General features: G+C 45.4%; 2 protein-coding genes across 2 annotated transcripts in view; both read left to right on the top strand.

Annotated features, from left to right (window-relative positions):
* Positions 1-2,681, top strand: part of HELQ (helicase, POLQ like) — a 39,830-nt gene extending 37,149 nt beyond the window's left edge. Inside the window, exons 18-19 of the mRNA XM_066574351.1 lie at positions 231-365; positions 1,858-2,681. Coding sequence (XP_066430448.1) covers positions 231-365; positions 1,858-1,974 — 252 coding nt within the window. The 3' untranslated portion in view covers positions 1,975-2,681. The remainder of the gene's footprint in view (positions 1-230; positions 366-1,857) is intronic.
* A 7,382-nt stretch (positions 2,682-10,063) lies between these two features.
* HPSE (heparanase) overlaps positions 10,064-22,253 on the top strand; it is a 39,479-nt gene continuing 27,289 nt past the window's right edge. Inside the window, exons 1-5 of the mRNA XM_066574350.1 lie at positions 10,064-10,576; positions 12,701-12,846; positions 15,351-15,476; positions 19,605-19,778; positions 20,579-20,750. Coding sequence (XP_066430447.1) covers positions 10,395-10,576; positions 12,701-12,846; positions 15,351-15,476; positions 19,605-19,778; positions 20,579-20,750 — 800 coding nt within the window. The 5' untranslated portion in view covers positions 10,064-10,394. The remainder of the gene's footprint in view (positions 10,577-12,700; positions 12,847-15,350; positions 15,477-19,604; positions 19,779-20,578; positions 20,751-22,253) is intronic.

The raw sequence follows: 22,253 nt of genomic DNA, 5'->3' as shown, positions 1-22,253 counted from the left end.
TAAGGCCTGTGAAGCGCAGCCAGGGACTGAGCCTCATAGGCCACTATAGCTGGCAGACCTGGAGGCCCTATTCAAGCCTCCAGGTTCCACAGCAATCCATTGGGAACCAACAGTTTGGGGGCCAAAACGGAGTCACCGATTCCTTTTAGTGTGCCTGGACCATTATAGCAGTCGGGGGGGGGGGGGGGGAATGAAGGAAATACAGTAATCTCTTTCTATTTCTTCTGTAGGCTCGAGCTAGACAGCTTTACAACGCCGGTTACACTACTCTGGCTCATTTGGCCAATGCTGATCCACAGATAATGGTGAATAACATAGACCATTTGTCAAAACGTCAGGCAAACCAGATAGTTTGCTCTGCCAAGGTGAGACCATTACTGATGTATTTTACGCTATTTACAGTCCATCTACGACTTTCATAGTCAAACACATAAGGGCGCTATTAGACGAGCCTCGGGTAATGCTTGAGGTCTACCATTTATTGCTGGATACATGTTGACTTACTCTTGTAACAAAGGCAAGTCCCGGTGCAGAATGGCAATTAGCGGTAAGACAAGAGTGCTAGCGATGACGGCCAATACTCCTGTACTAGTAGCCGTATCCAGTTGTTGCTCCTTATTTTCTGACTGTTGGCAATTAGGTATAATGCAGCTATTAATAATCAGTGCTTTGTTAAAGGGGTTTTCCATACACACAAATTATTAATAACCTATATGCAAGATAGGTGATGAACCCTTTGCAATCCTATTTTGGATTCAGGGTTTCCTAGGGGGTTTCTCTCTTTCTGCCATTTTATAATGGCGCCATCTGCTGGCTAGAGTCAGTACTGCGGTATAGGACATGCTGGAGAGGCCCCCCCGACAACAGAGCGGCCAGTAATGTACAGGAAGAATACCCTGTCGGACGTCTTCCGACATCGGAGCTGTACAGCCTTCAATCAGAATATCTGAAGATGTCAGTGGATTGGAAAGGGTTAATGGTTGATCGGCCGCTGCTCAGGAACCCAGCCAATCAGCTGAGGCGGTACATTGCTGTCAGCGCCGCTGTACATAGCGTGGTAAGTATGTGGATAGCGCTCCAGGCAACAACTTGGTATCGGACGACGAATATAAAGGGGACTCACCTGGAGTGGAACGCCCATCGGGTGACAGGCCTCCACACAGCCGGTCCGAGTTGGCCTTAAGTATGGGGATTCGTCTAATGCACCAAATCCCTGAGAACGTTTTCAGAACGCAGGAAGAGCATCACAGGGAAAGTCCCCAGGATAGAAGAAATACGTCGATCGTACACCTTGGATTTTAGAGGCGTCCCATCCATCTAACAGACTCCTCTATAATGTAAGTGCACTAGTGATCCTGCACTGAGCAGGGGCTTGGACCCGATGACCTTGGAGGTCCCTTCCAATTCTACCGTTCTATGATACTATAGTGTTTAATGAGTGGAACAGGTTGCCATGGGAGGTGGTGAGTTCTCCTTCAATGGAAGTCTTCAAACAGAGGCTGGACATACATCTGTCTGAGAGGATATAGTGGATTCTGCACTGAGCAGGGGGTTGGACCCGATGACCTTGGAGGTCCCTTCCAACTCTACCATTCTATGATCCACCAGCAGCGCTGGGATTTTCCTTTTGTTTTCTGGCCACTACACAAGTGGGACCGGCGGCTTCCACTCCGATCCCTGTGATTTCCCTCAGCTGACCTCAGATTTCCGAGTGGGGGTCCCTGGACAATCAACTATTTAGGCCTACCCTGAGGATGGAGGTCATCAATAGTTTTTGTGTCTGGAAAACCCCTTCAACTGTAAAGCATGAGGATTCCCCTTTATGTAATATATGAAAGATCTGTTGTGTTTTTCTAGATGTTGGTAAAAGAAAAGGCTGAAGCTTTACAAGAAGAGGTGGAAGAGCTGCTCCGCCTTCCAACTGATCTCCCAGCTCTAATCATGGAAGCAAAAATGCCCAATCTGAATGAATGAATGAATGAATGAATGAATGAATGAGAGCCCTGAGGGTTGTGCACTGGTTTATTTATTTACTTAGGGGAAATCAGACAGTTTTCTATATACAAGACTTCAAACAATTCTGCTGCCATACCTTTATTATGCCTGTGCGGTGGCACCTATTTGCACTGTAAAGTGGTATGGTCCACGGACTGGTCAATCCATAGGAATGGATGCACGTCATGTGACTCACCAAACGGGCCATGTGATCCCTGGTGTTCAATCGCCACTGATCAGGCATTTTAAGGCCTGTCCACACTGGCACTTTCATGTATGCAAGAAACATACACGTACGAACACATGCATACACTTTTTAAATCTTACGCACGGCATTCCGTTTCATATACTTTAATCCGTTTTTTTTTAACCCATGCATTTCACAGTTGACCATGTGACAATGTGGGCGGGCCCTAATAGGTAAATAGTAGATCACCTTGGAGCAGAACTGCCAATATTACTACTTGCAGCATCTGATCATGTCCGTCAGCGTCTGTGAAGCAGATCTTATATTCTTCTCCTTGTCTCCTGTTTTTTTTTTGTTTTTTTTTAAACTTTATTAATAATAACATGACGACATCACCTGGAGACAGATGTGTGTGTGTGTGTGTGTGTGTGTGTGTGTGTTAAAAGGCTATTATTTTATTTCAATTACAAAAATACTAATAAAACTATCTTTTCATTCATTTGTCGCAGTGGATTCTACCAACATTAAGTTAGTTTTTAAAAATGTCTTTTTTTTTTTTGTTTGTTTTTTCCTTTAACCGTTAAATAACAGGACAATTAAAGATGTATTCCGTCATTTTGTATTTGTAATAATGGCAATAAATGGAAAGGAAGAAATTTTGAAAATTTTGCAGAGTCTATGGAATCCCCCTTTAGATTAACTATTAAAATGCCTGCACAAGCGGTCCTGCTGATGATGACGTTGTTGATAAAGTTAAAAGGAAAAAAAACAAGCTGACAGAGGAGACAAGAAGAAGAATAGAAGAGCTGCTTCTCCACAGACACAATGATGCTGCAGTGAGTTCAATAATCAACAGGCTTGTGAGATCCAGCACCAACTTGATGAAGAAAAGCTTCATCTTATTATGGCATCTTTAAAAAAAAAGGTCTGATGGGCGTCAGCGCATCACCAGCGTGACCGCTCTTAGGGTGCGTTCACACGAACGTATATCGGCTTGGTTTTCACGCTGAGCCGATATACGTCCTCCTCATGTGCAGGGGGGGAGGATGGAAGAGCCAGGGGCAGGAACTGAGGCTCCCGCCCCCTCTCTGCCTCCTCTCCGCCCCTCTGCACTATTTGCAATGAGAGGAGGCGGGATGGGGGTGGGGCTAAGGTTCCCGAATTAGCGGAGAGGAGGCAGAGAGGGGGCGGGAGCTCAGTTCCTGCTCCTGGGCTCTTCCATCCTCCCCCCCCCCCCCCCCCCTGCACACGAGGAGGACGTATATCGGCTCGGCGTGAAAACCGAGCCGATATACGTTCGTGTGAATGCAGCCTTAATCACAGTATACTACTGATCAACTGCTATTTAGCTATTAGATCCCTAATCGATGTTACTTGAAAACCTGGGGTCACATGACACGTTTAGGGGGTCACATGACTGGCATGCATTACAATGGACAGTGCAGTCCGTGGACTATACCATTCTACTGTGCAAATAGGGGTCACTGTACTGCTAAAGGTATGTGAGCAGAATATGAAATACATATTATAAAGCGTTCTCTCTTCCTATTCTAGACCTAAAACATTAGAGACATGTGCCGCACATGAAATACAAAAAATTAAATACTTTATTTTGTAACCATTTTTATTATAGTGTTATTTTCCGTGCCCGTCTCTGTCCTTTTACGTAACTGGATTTGTTGGTTAGCAGAAAGTGGGGGCCCGGGGAATGATATTTGAAACAAATGACAAAATCGGTAGTCATAACTGTAGATAATAAGAAAAACCTCTTTTAGAAAGTGGGTTGTAGTCGCTGAAAACTACATGAGGAGTACAATTTTATCTAATCCTAGATGAAATACTCCATACAAAGCTAGATGAGACTAGTCACTGGTTCTGGGTAGAGATGAGCGAGCACCCAGATGCTCGGGTCCTCGTTATTCGAGTCGAGCTTTTCGTAAAATTCGAGAGGTCTACTTGGGTAACGAATCTCTCACTTTCACTCTCCCTGCCAGACAAAAAATTTTCCGATGGTGGGGAGGGGCCAAAACAGACACCTTACAGCGGGGAGGAGCCAAAAACTGGGGCGGGGTCAAACACGGCTTGATACTCGTTCGAGTAACGAGCACCATCGAGTACGCTAATACTCGAAAGAGCATCAAGCTCGGCAGACTACGTTCGCTCAACTGTAGTTGTGGGCATTGTTGTATAAGTACACAAAATGTAACTTTGTAACCGCCCCCAATGAGGCTAGGGAATATCAGAGAATGGGTGGTAGGCATAGCCTCCCGTGGTTGACTTGTCTGACATTATCCAGGCCATACTTCTTAAATCTTTAGGCCACATCTCCAATACCAACTATAGTGCATATATAATAATTGCTGCTTTAGTTCATGTAGCATCAATACTGGTCTGTACAGGGTTTCCCACTGTGGATATTTATTGCCCATGCCAGCGACATAACCCCAGCAATCAGGTGATAAGTGACCATAGTGGGAAGCTCTGTCAAGATTGTCAACTATAGTACATCTAAAATAGTGATTGTTATACTACCCAAAGCACTGCTTAAAGGGGTTGTCCCGCGAAAGCAAGTGGGGTTATACACTTCTGTATGGCCATATTAATGCACTTTGTAATATACATCGTGCATTAATTATGAGCCATACAGAAGTTATTCACTTACCTGCTCCGTTGCTAGCGTCCTCGTCTCCATGGCTCCGTCTAATTTTCAGCGTCTAATCGCCGGATTAGACGCGCTTGCGCAGTCCGGTCTTCTTTTCTGAATGGGGCCGCTCGTGCCGGAGAGCGGCTCCTTGTAGCTCCGCCCCGTCACGTGCCGATTCCAGCCAATCAGGAGGCTGGAATCGGCAATGGACCGCACAGAAGACCTGCGGTCCACCGAGGGAGAAGATCCCGGCGGCCATCTTCACCAGGTAAGTAAGAAGTCACCGGAGCGCGGGGATTCAGGTAAGCGCTGTGCGTTTTTCTTTTTTAACCCCTGCATCGGGTTTGTCTCGCGCCGAACGGGGGGGGCTATTGAAAAAAAACAAAACCCGTTTCGGCGCGGGACAACCACTTTAAGTATCCACTGATTGACTGCTCACCCCTAACTTACCAGGTACTAATTGATGAGGATTGTGGCTGGTGTTTTGTGGGCACTATGCCCGGTGTTAAAGGGGTTGTCCCGCGCTGAAACCGGTTTGTTTTTTTTTTCAATAGCCCCCCCGTTCGGCGCGAGACAAACCCGATGCAGGGGTTAAAAAAGAAAACCGCATAGTGCTTTCCTGAATCCCCGCGCTCCGGTGACTTCTTACTTACCTGGTGAAGATGGCCGCCGGGATCTTCTCCCTCGGTGGACCGCAGGTCTTCTGTGCGGTCCATTGCCGATTCCAGCCTCCTGATTGGCTGGAATCGGCACGTGACGGGGCAGAGCTACAAGGAGCCGCTCTCCGGCACGAGCGGCCCCATTCAGAAAAGAAGAAGACCGGACTGCGCAAGCGCGTCTAATCCGGCGATTAGACGCTGAAAATTAGACGGCACCATGGAGACGGGGACGCCAGCAACGGAACAGGTAAGTGAATAACTTCTGTATGGCTCATAATTAATGCACGATGTACATTACAAAGTGCATTAATATGGCCATACAGAAGTGTATAGACCCACTTTGTTTCGCGGGACAACTCCTTTAAAGGGTCTTCCACTATTTCTCACTCATTAAAAATAAATGCCTTGCCTGGCCCCAGATACTACTTACTAATTTGCCACTGCTCCATTCCCATCACTTACTTGTGATCAACCATAAGAAATCAGAATAACTGTTCTGTGTAAATGATTTAGTTCTACATAAAGCATACGCCCTACGAAACACTAATAGGTGACCGGAGTGGGGAGACCCCTGTGTATACCTCAGACTGTAGCGTGGCACTGAGATGACGCAGTAACGGGTAACCTCTGGCCACCAGGACTAGTCGTCTTCCATGTTGTCCTCCGCCTTGTTGATGACCATGAAGATGCTTCGGTGACGGACAGATGCCAGGATGACCTAAGGAAAAAAAATGCTAAATAAGCGTGGCAATAAGAACTGCAGCTGGGGTTTTATATCTGATTAGGATGAAATAGAGAAGTGTAAAAACTTACTTAGCCGAAGCTGCCCCTACCCAGTACCCGATGGAGCCTTAACCCGCTGATGGAAAGTCGGGCGCTGGACCTGGGTGTAACAGGGGTGCTGGGTCCTGAAGGGAGACAATAAGGAACACCATGTGGAAGAAATGTCATAAGACAAGCAGAGAACTTGAGAGGAGTCGCTAGAAAACTGCAGAAAACACTATTTGTCTGCGACCTGCTGAGCGATACCCAAAAATACAGTATCACCAAAATCATAATGTCTTGTATAATATCAATGTGCAGCACAATCTTTGTAACCGATGCGCAGATAGGCGGCTCATAGTAACTTTACTGCACTGAATTCAAATATGAGATCCGTTTTTAAAACACACCTATGCAGGTAGGACAGAAGATTGGAGGTCAGGGAGGAAGCTCAGGATGACAGCGGTCCTGCAGTCCTTGTTATCTGTCAGGTACCGCTCCTGGAAGGGGAACACTCCAGAGGAGGATAGGGGTAGGGTCACTCCACAGACACTCACTTGTTACAGACTTGAATCTCTACATGGCGGACTGCACTCTCTTTACTCAGCTCTCTCTCTCTCTTTCTCTCTCTAATAGTTCCTAGAATTGGGGACTTCAGGTAACCTCCCTTTTTCTTCCATCATTCTTCACCACATGAGGGTTGAAGGTACCACCATGCCTCCACTCCGTTGAAGATGGCGTTCTTTATTTTTTTTTTCAGACGACGTTCACCGTGCAGAAAAAATAATGCACTACTTTGATAGATCGGACTTTTACGGACGCGGAGATATCAAATACATATTTTTATTTTATGATTTAGATTTTTTAATAATAGATATGGCAAAAGGGGGGCGTTTCCTATTTATGTCATAATCAATGCTCGTGCCAAATTTCACGTTTCTATGACATTGGGAAGCGAGAAAATTAGATTCCGTACGTAAAATTTGGACGCTAATTCTTTGGCGCATAGAATTGAATAATGGAGTTGGGACCCATTAGCTTTTCCTATTTATGACATAATCAATGCTTGTGCCAAATTTCATGTTTCTACGACATTGGGAAGTGAGAGAATTAGTGGCAGTGATGGAAATCGAGCGATCTACGTGGGGGGGGGTGTAACTGTCGACGACGCACGCACGCGCTATTTATCGTAGGATAGTTGTACTATGCCTATAATCTTCCCAGGAGTGTACTCAACAACTTCCCAAAGTTTCATGGCGATCGGATGAATGGTGTAGCATGACAATTATGGAGGGGCCAGAAATAGGTGTTTCGGGCCACTAAACCATTTCATCAAAAACTGAAGTAAATACATGAGCTTGTAACTTTTATGCTTCAGATTGCGTAGGAACTAGAGATGAGCGAGCGTACTCGCTAAGGCAAACTACTCAAGCGAGTAGTGCCTTATGCGAGTACCTGCCCGCTCGTCTCTAAAGATTCAGGTGCCGGCGGGGAAGAGCGGTGAGTTGCGGGGGGGAGAGAGTGAGAGAGAGAGATCTCCCCTCGTTCCTCCCCGCCGCTCCCCGCCGGCACCCGAATCAGGTACTCCCATAAGGCACTACTCGCTCGAGTAGTTTGCCTTAGCGAGTATGCTCGCTCATCTCTAGTAGGAACGTGATTTGGGACAACTCACTGAATAAATACTGCACTGGAATCAAGCTTATAACGAGTTTATCACATTCATATAGCACCAGAACCAAGCTCATAACATTGATACAGTAGCAGAACTAAGCAATTGTGTTGCGGGGGCACCAAGATGAGGAGAGGAGAGAGAGCTACAAGAGGATGATTCATGTTGTTTCACAAAACACTGCCAAATGGGGGAAGATGATTATCAGGCCAGGCAAATGTAAGAGCCGTCTACATTCGTCTGGCGCCCTGTGCAACCGCACGGGTTTAAAGGGGCTAAGGCCAGCAATGGCAGTACTGTACATGCTGCTTCTTCTTTCTCCTTAGTAGCCTCCTGCATTTGACCAATGGGAGTGCTGCCCTGATCTAAGACCCTGCACAGCAAGTTTGTAGAGGGGCAGGACAAGGCTTTTGTTTGGGTAGTGATGGCTTCTTTCTGCTCAGTGCTGAGACAGGAGGGAGGAGCGATAACTCACAAAGCACCGGTGTAGCAGCTGAGGAAAGCAGAATGCATGGCTGTGTGCATTACACAGAGTTCTCATATGGTGGCTAAAACCCAACCCCTATTTCCTACTGTCTCTATAACTAGAGACTGGCATCACTTGACAACAGGCAGTGGACTGCAAGTTAGTAAGAAGGGAGACCTCTAGTGGCCAACACTTTGGAGCAATTTATCAGGCAAATAATGTTTTTTGGAAATAAAATGAAATGGAATTTTTTGGGTTATCACATTGGCTATAATATTAACACATGATGGTTGAAATAACAGTGACCATGGCAATATGCCTTTTCATAGCACCACCTTGTAGGCTAGTATCATAACTGAAATGCCAGTTCAGGCATCAAAATTTTGGGATTTATATGCAGCACATCCCTAATACTTAAATGGTCACTGTTGTTCGTAATTTGCATAAATCACTAGTACAGTTAAGAAACTGGAATATAATTTTAGAGAAAAATGCCCCTTTCTCCATTTATCTGGCTCCTTTGTTCTTCCCTCCTAAACTGCTCACTATGAAAAACTGCTAAAAGCTATCTTACTAAAGATGGGCAAACCGATCCCTTACAGATCAGATTATGTGCTGTCCAAGAGGTCATATACAGACATGCAGCCCATAGAAGTCTATGGAAAAAAAGCAGGGAGGAGAAAGAGAAGCAAAGTGAGAGAGAGAAAGAAAAAGAGAGAGACACAGACGGCTGCAGTTAGCAGTGATGTTTCTCTTTCACTCCAAGGACTTTATTCACATCAGTACTGTTCAGTACTTCTCTATAATGCCCTTCCTAACAGAATCATCTGTTTTCTCTATGTGCAGTATATGAGAGACACTATAGTAGCTTGTCTCCACCCACCAGTCCAGGACAAACTGAAAATCCGAGATGAAGTATGCAGTCGGTGGGCCACAGAGTTGTTGGTGGTACTATTAAGTGGGACCACAGAGGGGACACTATTACTATGGGGCGTGCTTAGAGGAGGGAGTAACAGTAGGAGAGCAAGAATGTGCAGAGACAAGTCATGGTTTGAAGACGTTTTCATGGTAATCTGGACCTGGAAAGATGACTCTTTACTATGAATTTGCTTGATGCTATCTGGATGGCGCCATGATGGGTGTACACATGGAGACGAAGGCTGCTCAATAAAGATGCAAGTGTGTTGGCTCGTTATTGTCAGTGGGGCTCACGTGACTGATGTTAATGTGTACCACTATTTATATGAGACATTTGCATGTACCTCTATGCTTGGTAAAGACGTCCCCCGCTCACCCCTGCCCCCCGCCACCCTCCCCACCTCCGAGCCTGCTCGGACAGGTAAGCAGTTACTCGAGAAGAGCGATGCTCGCTCGAGTAACTGCTTTATCCGAGTATGCTCGCTCATCTCTAGTGGCAACGCTAATGATGTTCCAAGCACATTCGGAAATATTTTGCATAGACTGAGATTTTTTTTTACCTATCAGATGAAACTACAGATTTGCTATTCTCTTTGAGATTTGCATAAGTCATCATTTGCACGTGATATAATTAATCTTGTATTTTGTATAACCCGTCTACTAGGACTGACAATACAGGTTGAGTGCAATGTACTGCTGCCGGGGAGGGGCGAGCTAGTTTTACGAAAGCCTCCTCCCTGTGTTTGTCCTTGATCACCTGACCACAGACCTTGTCCATTGTTTACCTCTTGCACAAGTATTACCCTCCTCAGCTTGTTTCTATGCTTTACCTACACACACCGTCACTACTGCTTTTATGGATTTGTTTGTCAGCAGAGTCGGAGGAAGTTGAGCATGACCTATGACTGGAGAGAATGAGAATATATGCAACTCAAGCAGAAAGCAAACAAGCCCATTGTGGTTCTATCTACACAGCTTCCTCTGTGTCTAACATGTTCCAGAGAGGAAAAATCCTCTTCCTGTTTGCAGGGTGTAAAGCATTTTCAGTTTAGCCCATTTCAGTCTTCATCACTGCTTCGTATAGGACCTGACTAATGAATATTCCTATCTGCATTGTATTTCTTGCTGGCGCTCTTTGGAAGGCCAGTAGCAACGCTCTGGAACCACCCGTGGAACTACGGCTGAAGACTGGCAGAACTCTTCTAAGTCCAAGATTTCTTTCCGTAACCATTGATGCCAGCCTTGCTTCAGAACCTAAGTATATCGCTTTCCTTGGGTAAGTGGCACGTTATATGTACTACACTACTCTACGTACTAGTCAGGAATCAAGTTAGTTATTATTTCTAGTAGGACATTGTTCATACCTCATGCCTCTCACCCATCCCAAATTTGCAAGGACAATCTCAAATTTTGGGGCTGGAGATGGAAAATTAGTCCCGCTTTACTGTTAAGCGCTGCTCTCAACCTTAGTGCTTCAGTAGCAGTTAGCGTCTTCTTTCTTCAAGAAGAGGGAAAACAGGAGGACCACGGTACTACTGCATGAAATGACCGACTGTCATATGTGATGACCCCCCCCAGACCATAACACAAGCAGTGGGGGCAGAGTGCCACTCTACAGCAAAGGCAGGATTGAGGCGCTCACCCAGACACGGCCATCATCAGTACCCAAACTAAACCTGGATTGGTTTGCGGAAGACAACCTGGTTACACTCTGTAGCATCCAGTTTCGTCGTTCTCAACACCACTGGAAATGGAGCTGATAGTGGGTCTTAAAGGCAGTATGCGTAATGGGCATCGCAAGGCCCAATGTCTTTTAGCCAAACTCCTCGAAAAGGTTCCGACAGACACAGAAGCCTATAACAATGGTGCCGCCTGTCTCTGGATGGTGGATAACAAAACAGTTGGAGCTGCTCTTGCTTGTTGGACGATCAGATGATCCTCTCTACTGAATGTCCTGAGCCCAGTCATCTTGTGTATGAGCCGTCACACATCCAGAGCCCCAACACCTCCTTACAGTCTGGTCAAAATGGCCCAGGTTGCCGGTAATTCATCGATATGCCTATCCAGCCTCCCGCATTCTCAAACTCTGTTAACTCAGCTATATCTCTTCTCTGCGTCGTAGAGGCGTCTAGTGGCCAACAAGCTCTACACAAGCAAAAGAAGGGGTTACTACACACAAGGAGCTCCGAGAGCCTTTTATAGGCCAAGGAAGGGAACCAGTTTAAGGGTCTCGGGTGACAAGACCGTCTATCTAATCACCACAACTCTCATCATCTACAGATCTGTCTGAGATGGAACTGCAGGACGAGGATTGTAGCAAAATGACAACTTCTTTTAGGAGTTGGATTTTTTTTTACAGAGAGTGTACATGCAAAAGCTATTGCTACATTTTACTATTTTACACCATCCTTTGCCTTTGCCCAAATTTTGAAATATTAGACAACTTTACTTTGTTTATGAAGAGAATTTAATTCACTGAGTACATTATCTTGATTACTACATTGTTGTGCAATTATCAGGAAACGTCACTATACTGTTGTACTTCCCTTTTTTTTAACACTGCTGTTCGCTTAAGTGGCATCAAGGTTCAAATGCAAGTGTTGCAACTCATATAGCTGCAGTGTTAGGCTTCTTTCCCACAAGCGTATATCGGCTGCCGTTTTCACGGCATGCTATGTTGAGAGAGATAAAATTGGTGAACGGGTGCACAAATCAAACGTTTGTGCGCCTGTTCAGTTGGCATGTGTCCCGGCACATATGCGCTGAGACTACCAAGCCATCCCCCCTTTTCCCTCCCTCCCCATCATAGGCTCACCTCTCTTCTCCTCCCCGCTCGTTCTTTGCAATGGAAGGGGCTAAGATGGGGCAGAACTAAGCACCTCCTCCCATTGATGGCTATGGACAAGGGGCGGGGAGAGGGCGAGAGCTTAGCTCCACCCATGTCCCGCCCCTTGACCACAGCCAGCAATGAAAGGAGGCTCCCCCTACCATTGCAGAGAGCCAGCGGGGAGGAGAGGACAGATGAGCCTATATTGGGTGAGGAGAGCAGAGGGATGGCGTTTAGCAGCCAAGCTTCTAAACTCCTTCCCACCTGTGGCCGCTGCCATCAGCTGCCCTAGGAGCCCATGCAGCCTCCGACATGTTCTGGCCCAAAAGATAGTTCCAGGACTATCTTTTGGGCCTGACATAAAAAGGCTCGGCGCTATATTGGCCGGCCCGGCGCTTTTACGTCTCAGGAATACGGCCATGTGATCTGATGCATTAGAATCCAATGTATCAGATCACAGCGTATATCAGCCGGCCGTGAAAACTGCCGGCTGATATACGTACGTTAGAAAGAAGCCTAAGTATGTGTCTAAGTAGTCAGGGGGAAACAATAATTCTGAATTCTGTCTTTTAGATCACAGAAGCTTATCACCTTAACAAGAGGGCTTTCTCCAGCCTTCTTAAGATTTGGAGGAACAAAATCAGATTTCCTTTTCTTTGATCCAAAACAAAATGCATCAATAGAAGAAAATATTATCTGGAGCCTGCGGGGAAAGCAAGGTATCAATCATACTGAAATAATGTAGATTTTTAACTCAACTGTGAAATATGGTAAATTGGAGTGTGAAATATATGGTTTCCCATAAAATGTAACACGGACGAAAAAAACGATTCAAACAAGCTAAACTGAACAATAATCATTCAGTCTAAACGCGGCCAAGGCCGAACGATAAATCATTCACTTTGTCATTCAGCATTCATTTTAGGCAGCATAAAAATCATCGTTGGCTCATTCGCTAATCGTTTAAATACTGATCGTTCGGTCACTCTCAGTCACATATAGGGCATATTTGGGCATGCAAAATGTGGGCATGCAATATTCAGAGTATAGAACCTATAGATTTCAGTGTGTTCATTCTTATTTCCTGCTCTAGGCTCTCCATAGAAGTCTATGGAACGTACATGCAATGCACTGCGCAATTCTGTGAAAAAAAGAGCACGCCTGGAACTTGCTAAGCTAAATAGCTTTTTATATTTGAAGCATGTTCATCTGCCGCGCACAAATGTACAAGCCCTGGGGGCACTAAAAATAAGGTGACATAACGATGCAAAAAAAGCCTCGTATATAGCAAAAATACGTTGCGCTATGGTGTGCGCAAAAACGCATACGCCTATCTGAAGGAGCCCTAAAGAAGTTGTCCAGTTGTAAAATAGCGATGTCAGTTTTATCGCCATTTCCGCTGCGGTCAGATCTTCTCTCTATGGGGAAAAGCTGGCCATAGCGGAATAGGCCGCTTCAAAAACCCGCACCAAAATCCACGGGACTTTAAGCTGCAGAAATCTCGCAGAATTTCTGTGCGGTCCCAATGCGGACATTCCGCGAGATTTTCGCAGGATTTCCACCTGGTGTAAACCCAGCCTAAGGGTTCAATTACTTTTTTTGTAACTGTATAAGATGCAGTCTGACATACTTGTCATGTACCCTACCCACCCATGACATTGGGGCCCATGAGATTCAAGCCTTCCTCCCGTTTATTCACTAATTTAGATTTAACGAGTGTAATTGATCTCATTAGTTTAGCATTATTAGTCTTCCTGCTGACATGTTCCTTTTAATAAGAAGAAACCAACTACTTTCCCCTAGATGAGTCTTTAATACTTTTGGGATGCATTCACACAGGGTGCTTTAGATGCCGTAAAACTGCATTGGCAAAACTGTGTCCATCTTGCTGCAATTGCATTTATTTTTTACTGCAAAAGATGCAAAACTGTGGCAAGTAATGCATGTGGTTTTGCTGATGCGGTTTTTAATGCATCACAAGTAAATACATGGTAAGGCTTCTTTCACACGAGCGCATATTGGCCTACGTTTTTATGGCCGGCCAATATACGCTTCCATCTGGGGCGTAGAAGTTCCCGAACGGGCACACAAATCTAACGTTTGTGCGCCCGTTCACACGGCATGGGGCCCAATGCATATACGCCCCGAGTTCACCATGCCGTTGCCCATTTCCCCTCCCTACCTATTGCAGGCTAACCTCTTGTTTCCTCCCCGCTCATTCTTTGCAATGGCAGGGGGTGGGACTGGGGCAGAGCTAAGCATCAGTCCGCCCTGCCTCCTACCATTGATGTCTATGGACAAAGGGCGGGGAGAGGGTGGGAGCTTGTCCATAGCCATATTTGGAGGAGGCAGGGCGGGCCGGTGCTTAGCTCTGTCCTGTCCCCTTCCATTGTACAGAACGAGCGGGAAGGAGATGAGAGGGGAGCCTGCACGGGGGGAGGAGAACAGAGGGAGGGAGTTTAGCAGCCACACTGCTAAATTCCCTCCCACCTACGGTCGCTGCCATGGGCTCCCATAGGAGCCCATGCAGTGGCAGACATATTCCGGCCCAAAAGATAGTTCCAGGACTATCTTTTGGGCCTGATGTAAAAACGCCCGACGCTATATTGGCCTTGGCGGGCACTTTTACGTCTCAGGAATACGCCCATGTGATCTGATGCATTGGAATCCAATGCATCAGATCACAACGCATATCGGCCGGCCATGAAAACGCCGGCCAATATGCGCTTGTGTGAAAGAAGCCTAAGATGTACTGCAGAAAACAATGACTTTTTCAGCCACAATAAAAGATGTGATCTCGCTGGCAAGCAATCGTTTGTTGTTTTATTGCTTGAATGTCGCCCTGCTTACATGGGCCAATAATTGGAAGAAGCATTTGTACAAACACTCATTAATCTGCCCGCGTAAAAGGACCTCTCGAGGAACTCTTCAGGCTCAATCTCAGAGCTGCAGGGGACGGGAAGAGGAGCAGCCTGAACCAATAATGACACAGGAGGTGTGTCTCAATTCCCCTGCAGGCATTGTAACTGCTGTAGTTCCAGATCATTACCCTAATGGGCTTAACTGTAAGGCTGCCAGGGGCAAACACTGGGCAAAATAAATAGTAGGTGAACATCTACTGTACAGAAGTGCTGAAATATAATTTCATATCATTTTTGACTTCATGACTGGATAGTACTAGATAATTGTACATAATGATGAACTTATTATATTTATTCTACAGATGTGTGTGATGGAAGCAAAGTTCCATACTCCATGCAGCAAAAACTGAGGTCTCAGTGGCCTGCACACGAACAGGCCATTCTCAAGGAGGCTTTTTCAGACACCTATAAAAATGCCACAATCACAAGTAAGTCACAGCATTGTGGGCCAACAGACAACAGCTCAGGGGCCTTCAGCAGTGACAGGAAGTAGGAAGCATATTGTTTGTCATTTGTAAGTTCATGCTGATGGTGAGGGGGGCCTTTGGTCCCTCTTTTCCCATGACCCTTATAATTGCAACCCTTATTGCTATGCCACTGCTCAGGGAGGGTGTTACTACCTGCCTGTACTCTTGCACATTCCAGTCAGTGCCTCACTTTACCTGGGAGCCCACTTGTGGATGGGGGCCCTTGGAAAATGCCCAGTTTGTCCCCACGTCCACTGCCAACCATGACCACCAACAGCCATGCATGAGGCTTATTTTCGCTACCACCAACACCGCTGTGTAAGCCTTATGTTTCTCACAACCAACAGCCATGCATGGCCTTGTTTTCCCCACCACCAAGAGCCATATGTGAGCCTTATTTCTTCCACCACCAAAGCCATGTTTGGGCCTTATTTCCCCCACTATTAACAGCCATGTGTGAGCCTATTTTCCTTCACCATGAACAGCTATGCATGGCCCTTATTTTCCCCACCATCAACAACCATGCATGGCCCTTATTCCCTCTATCACCAATAGCTACGCGTGGGACTTACTTCTCCCACCACCAATGGCCATACATGGACCTTATTTCTTCAACCACCAACAGCAATTCTTGAGCCTTATTTCCCTCCCCATCAACAGCTATGTGTGGGCCTAATTTTCCCCACCACCAGGGGCCATGCGAGGGCGTTATCTCCACCACCACCAGCCATGCATGGCCCTTATTTCCCTTTTTCCCCACCACCATCCCCGACATCCACAATCGAGCCTTATTTCCCCCACCACCAGTAACAGCCATGGATAGGCCTCACTCTCTGCACCCAACCACTCAGCCACCACCATTTGTGTGCCTCGCTTTCTTCCCTCGCAGCCACCATTACTTCTCTATTCCAGTAGCTTACTTGATAGACATCAGATGGCAGCATCCCTGCTTGCTACCCCCACTCGCTGGATGATGGAAGATGACAGGATGCATCTCTCTTTCTCTTACATGGCTCCACTCTGGGAAGACAGTGTCACAAAAGGCAGCGTCTTCCAACTGCTGCGTTCTCTTGTCCCAGCTCCTACTGATTTAAGAAACTTTACACCATTTATGCTGCCACTTTTCTCTACATCAGCACAGGAGAGGATAAGTGAACAAATTGCAGTGTAGCCGCTTCTTATTTCCTAACCCGAGTGCTGTGGCACCCCAGTTGTGAATCACTGGACTACCCGATAATGAAACATGATTTACACTTCAAAGAACATGTTTCAATTGTCACTGAGATCTGTAGCAATGTGCCTTATATCACATCAGCCAACTCTTGGCATTGCACATTGTGATCATAGAATGGTAGAGTTGAAAGGGACCTCCAGGGTCATCGGGTCCAACCAGGGGGTTCAATGCAGGATTCACTAAATCATCCCAGACAGATATTTGTCCAGCCTTTGTTTGAACACTTCCATTGAAGGAGTACTCACCACCTCTCGTGGTAACCTGTTCCACTCATTGATCACCCTCACTGTCAGAAGGTTTTTTCTAATATCTAATTTGTGTCTCCTCCCTTTTAGTTTCATCCCATTGCTTCTAGTCTTTTCTTGTGCAAATGAGAATAGGGCTGCTCCCTCTGCAGTGTGACAGCCCTTCAGATATTTGTGGACAGCTATTAAGTCTCCTCTCAGCCTTCTTTTTTGCAAGCTAGACATTCCCAGATGCTTTAACCGTTCCTCATAGGACATGATTTGCAGACCACTCACCATATTGGTAACTCTTCTCTGAACTTGCTCCAGTTTGACAATGTCTTTTTTAAAGTGGGGTGCCCAGAACTGGACACAGTATTCCAGATGAGGTCTAACTAAGGAAGGGTAGAGGGGGATAATTACTTCATGTGATCTAGACTTCTCTTAATACATCCCAGAATTGTGTTTGCCTTTTTGGCTGCTGCATCACATTGTTGACTCATGTTCAGTCTATGATCTATTAGTATACTTAAATATTTTTCATATGTGCTGCTGCTTAGCCCAATTCCTCCCTTTCTGTATGCGTTTTTTTCATTTTTCTTGCCCTGATGTAGGACTTTGCATTTCTCCTTGTTAAATACTATTCTGTTAGTTGCTGCCCACTGTTCTAGTTTTTTTTTAGATCTTTTTGAATACTCTCTCTCTCTCTTCCCTAGTGTTAGCTATCCCTCCTAGCTTTGTGTTGTCAGCAAATTTGATCAGTTTCCCATCAATTCCCTCCTCCAGATCCTTTATAAAAATGTTGAACCACACTTGGCCTAGGACAGAGCCTTGTGGTACCCCACTTGATACATTCTTCCACTTGGATGTGCAGCCATTTATGGCCACTCTTTGAGTACGATCACGCAGCCAGCTGTGAATCCACCTAACAGTTGCCTTGTCAATCCCAGATTTGGTCATTTTTTAAATAAATATGGTATGAGATACTTTGTCAAATGCTTTACTAAGGTCAAGATATACTATATACACCGCATTTCCCTGATCAACCCAGTCAGTGATTCTGTCATAGAAGGAAATTAGATTAGTCTGGCATGACTTGTTTGTTACAAACCCATGCTGGCTCTGGTTAATTACTCTATTCTTATCCAAGTACTTGCATAAATGCTGTTTAATAATTTGTTCAAAGATCTGTCCCAGTATAGAAGTCAGGCTCACAGGCCTGTAGTTTCCTGGATCCACCTTCTTCCCTTTCTTGAAGATAGGGACAACATTTGCCTTTTTCCATTCTTCTTGGACCTCTCCTATCCTCCAGGAATTTTTAAAGATTATGGCGAGTAGTTCAGCAATTACCTCTGCTGCTTCCTTTAGTATCCTAAGATGTAATTCATCTGAACCTCGAGACTTGAATTCATTTAAGTTAGCTAAGTGTTCCCTCACCATCTCTCTGTTTATAAATAGCCTGCATTCTTTTATTCCCCCAATAGCACAAGGAAGATCAGTTGATGTTCCATCTACTTTCTGAGAGAAAACAGATACAAAATAGCAATTTAAAAGTTTGGCCTTCTCAACATCATTCTTAACCAATTCACCATTTTCATTTTGTAAGCATCCAATAGCATCTTTGACTTTTCTTTTGCTTTTGACATACCCCCAAATTCTTTTTTATTGCTTTTAGCCTCTGTTGCAAGCCTCAATTCATTATTAGCTTTACCTTTTCTGATCTTAAAGGGGTTGTCCCGCGCCGAAACGTGTTTTTTTTTTTTTTTAACCCCCCCCCCCCGTTCGGCGCGAGACAACCCCGATGCAGGGGTTAAAAAAACAACCCGCACAGCGCTTACCTGAATCCCGGCGGTCCGGCGTCTTCATACTCACCTGCTGAAGATGGCCGCCGGGATCCTCTGTCTCCGTGGACCGCAGGGCTTCTGTGCGGTCCATTGCCGATTCCAGCCTCCTGATTGGCTGGAATCGGCACGTGACGGGGCGGAGCTACACGGAGCCGGCATTCTGCACGAGCGGCCCCATAGAAGACTGCAGAAGACCCGGACTGCGCAAGCGCGGCTAATTTGGCCATCGGAGGCCGAAAATTAGTCGGCTCCATGGGAACGAGGACGCTAGCAACGGAGCAGGTAAGTATAAAACTTTTTATAACTTCTGTATGGCTCATAATTAATGCACAATGTACATTACAAAGTGCATTAATATGGCCATACAGAAGTGTATAACCCCACTTGCTGCCGCGGGACAACCCCTTTAAGCTTGATTAGAACTGCTTGACCATGGATACCATAGAATAAAATTAACATAACATGATCATACCGTAAATGATGCAAAAGCAGAACATCCAAAAAATGGAGCAATTGTGTTTTTTTTCCATTTCACAACACTTAATCATTTTTATACTGATACATTATATGGTACACTAAATTGTGCTATTAAATAATATAACTCATCCAGCAAAAAAGGATACTATGGCTATGTTGACTTAAAAATAAAATAGTTACGGCTGTTGAAAGTCAAGAATGGAAAAGAACAAAAACTAAAATAAATGGGGTGGTATTTATTGGGTTAAGAGGGGGGTCCACATACATGTAGTGTATATTTATATATAATATTACCTTATTATGTTTCCAGAGCGCACAATTGACCTGCTCTACAGATTTACTAATTGTTCCGGCCTTCATCTCATATTTGGACTGAATGCTTTAGTGAGGAATGAAAATGATCATTGGAACAGCTCGAATGCCAAATTACTGATAGATTACTGTGACTCCAAGAAATATAATATGTCCTGGGAATTAGGCAATGGTAAGCTGTATAAAGTATTTTTTCTAAGTAACAATCCCGAAAGAAAATGATGGGCTATGGCACTCCAGCAAGGAACGCATCCCCTTCATGGTTTATAAGGCACAGTTCCGTACTGGCTCCGTCTTGTAAAGAAGCTCAGTGTCATTGACTCCTAAAAATACAGAGCTGTGATTGGAGCACAATGAAGGGGATGTGGCCATGGACCCTTCAATCAGCTGAACAGGGGGGTGGGCTGCTGAGATCTGGACAGTTTTGTTTAACTGAAGAACTGCTTCAAGGTACTAGTTGCAAAAGCAGGATTGATGGACAACATTCTCTTCATACGACCAACTGTGCTAAAATAAGAAAAGGATCGGTATTTACCCCTCATCTTCCGCTGCGATCGAACTCTGCAGCCACGCTGTGATCCCGGTGTTTGTTGTGTCAGATGATATCAGTAGAAGTCACCTGACCATTGCAGCCAATCAGAGGCTGCAGTGTCACTGTTTTGAACTCCAGGATGTTAGCACTGATGCCAGGAGAACGGGCAGTGATACTGCTGCCTCTGATTGGACTTTCGCTGGCATCATCTGCCACAACAAACACCGGGACTACAGCAGGGCTGCAGCGCTGGATCGGAGCAAAAAAGGAGCGGCAAGTACTAATCCTTTTAGTTATTTTAGCACAGTTGGGGGTATAGGTGGAATGTTGTCAGGTAACCGGCCAACCCCTTTAAGAATTCATATTCTAGTCCTGGAGAACTTCTTTACTTTTATCTGAGTGTGAACTCTACTTTTTCTTCCTTTTTAATCTATGTTCAGAACCCAATAGTTTTAAGAAGAAATCTGGATTGCATATTGATGGCTTCCAGCTTGGCAAGGATTTTATCACTTTACATAACCTTCTTTCGAAGTACAGCAGGTACAGAATGTCAGGTCTCTTTGGCCCAGACATAGGTCAGCCTAAGAAATCATCCCAAAAGATGCTGAAAAGGTAAGACGATAACTATTATGATGTTTCTTTATACTGGTTTGAAATCCTTCACATGACTTTCTTTGTGTGTTAGTGCAGTGTTTCTCGACTCCTGCCCTCAAGTTGCCCCAATAGGTCATGTTTTCAGGATTTCCTTAGTATTGAACAGCAGATATACTTGTAATTGTCAGTGCCTCAAACAAATATCACAATACAGTACCATTGTCAACAGCATTGTCCCCCTAACTACTCTGTCATTCAGCTGAGAGCTGCCCCTGATTGGTCCCTGCGCTGAGCCAATCAGAGGCAGCACTCACTCACCCATTCATGAATTCATGAATGGGTGTGAGTGAGAGCTGCCTCTGATTGGTGAGGCTGTGACCAATCAGAGGCAGCTCATTCAGCAGGGGGGGATTTTATATCCCCGGCTGCTGAATACTACTCAGAGCAGTTCAGGAGAACTGCTGGCCAGACGCGGCTGAACTGCGACTGCAGCGGAAAGGTGAGTATACATTTCTTTTTTATTTTTACACATTTTAGGATGATTTTCAGGTAAGGGCTTATATTTTTAAGTCCTTCCCGAAAATTCATCCCGCGCTCTCCGGCAGCCCATTGCTTTCAATGGAGCCGGCTGTACTGCCGGCTCCATTGAATTCAATGGTCAGTGCTCATTTAATCGAGACGAGTACCGCGTGGTGCTCGTCTCGAGTAACGAGCATCTCGAGCACCCTAATACTCGAACGAGCATCAAGCTCGGACGAGTATGCTCGCTTATCTCTAATAGCAAGCTTTCCCTAAAGCTAACCCTCCCCAGACTCATGACATGCTTAGCCAATACTACTTCCGTCAGCATGCACAAGACACTTGCAAACCTCCTCCATGGCCAACCTTCCCAGCCCTAGGTCACTAGTTAGCTCTGCATCTGTTTCCCATGATCCTTGTTCAATGGAACAGCTTTTATGCCCCTCGCAGAGATTTGCCCATGTACAACAAGCCGACCTTCAGTCCACCACAGCTCTTAATGCACAAGACTCCACCAGCCTCCAGTACACTACAACCCTCAGAGGAGGAATAGGCCCCAGGCCTAACTATTTCGTAAGTCAACTGCAGCTTTAAAAAACATCACATACAACTCTCCTGCTTTGTCTTTTTTGTTGCCAAATCTCCTCCTTTTATCCCTTCTCACTGGAGCTCCGTGCAGTCATATGTCTTAGCGTGATACCACAGTGCACCAGTGTCTCCACGCATGTTGCCTAAGCCTAAAGAAGACTTCAGTTCCTTCCATCAGCCACCGAAGCTTGTCATGACAGCTCCATACAGCATCACATTCTGTCATCTGGATAACCCTCAAGGCAATAGTTAACTACAGTATATACAGTCATTATACATATATATACTGTATACAATGCAACAAATAGACTACAGATAAACTATCAGTCCCATCAGAATAGTACATCTGCAGTTTATCTCTCTTATCGGGCACTGGGATAAGTGCGTGTGAGGTTCTAATTCAAGAACTCCAAT

Source organism: Eleutherodactylus coqui, chromosome 7 (assembly GCF_035609145.1).
Source record: "Eleutherodactylus coqui strain aEleCoq1 chromosome 7, aEleCoq1.hap1, whole genome shotgun sequence".
NCBI lineage: Eukaryota > Metazoa > Chordata > Amphibia > Anura > Eleutherodactylidae > Eleutherodactylus > Eleutherodactylus coqui.
The sequence above is the reverse complement of the archived record's forward strand: the minus strand, read 5'-3'. Positions and strand labels throughout refer to the sequence as shown.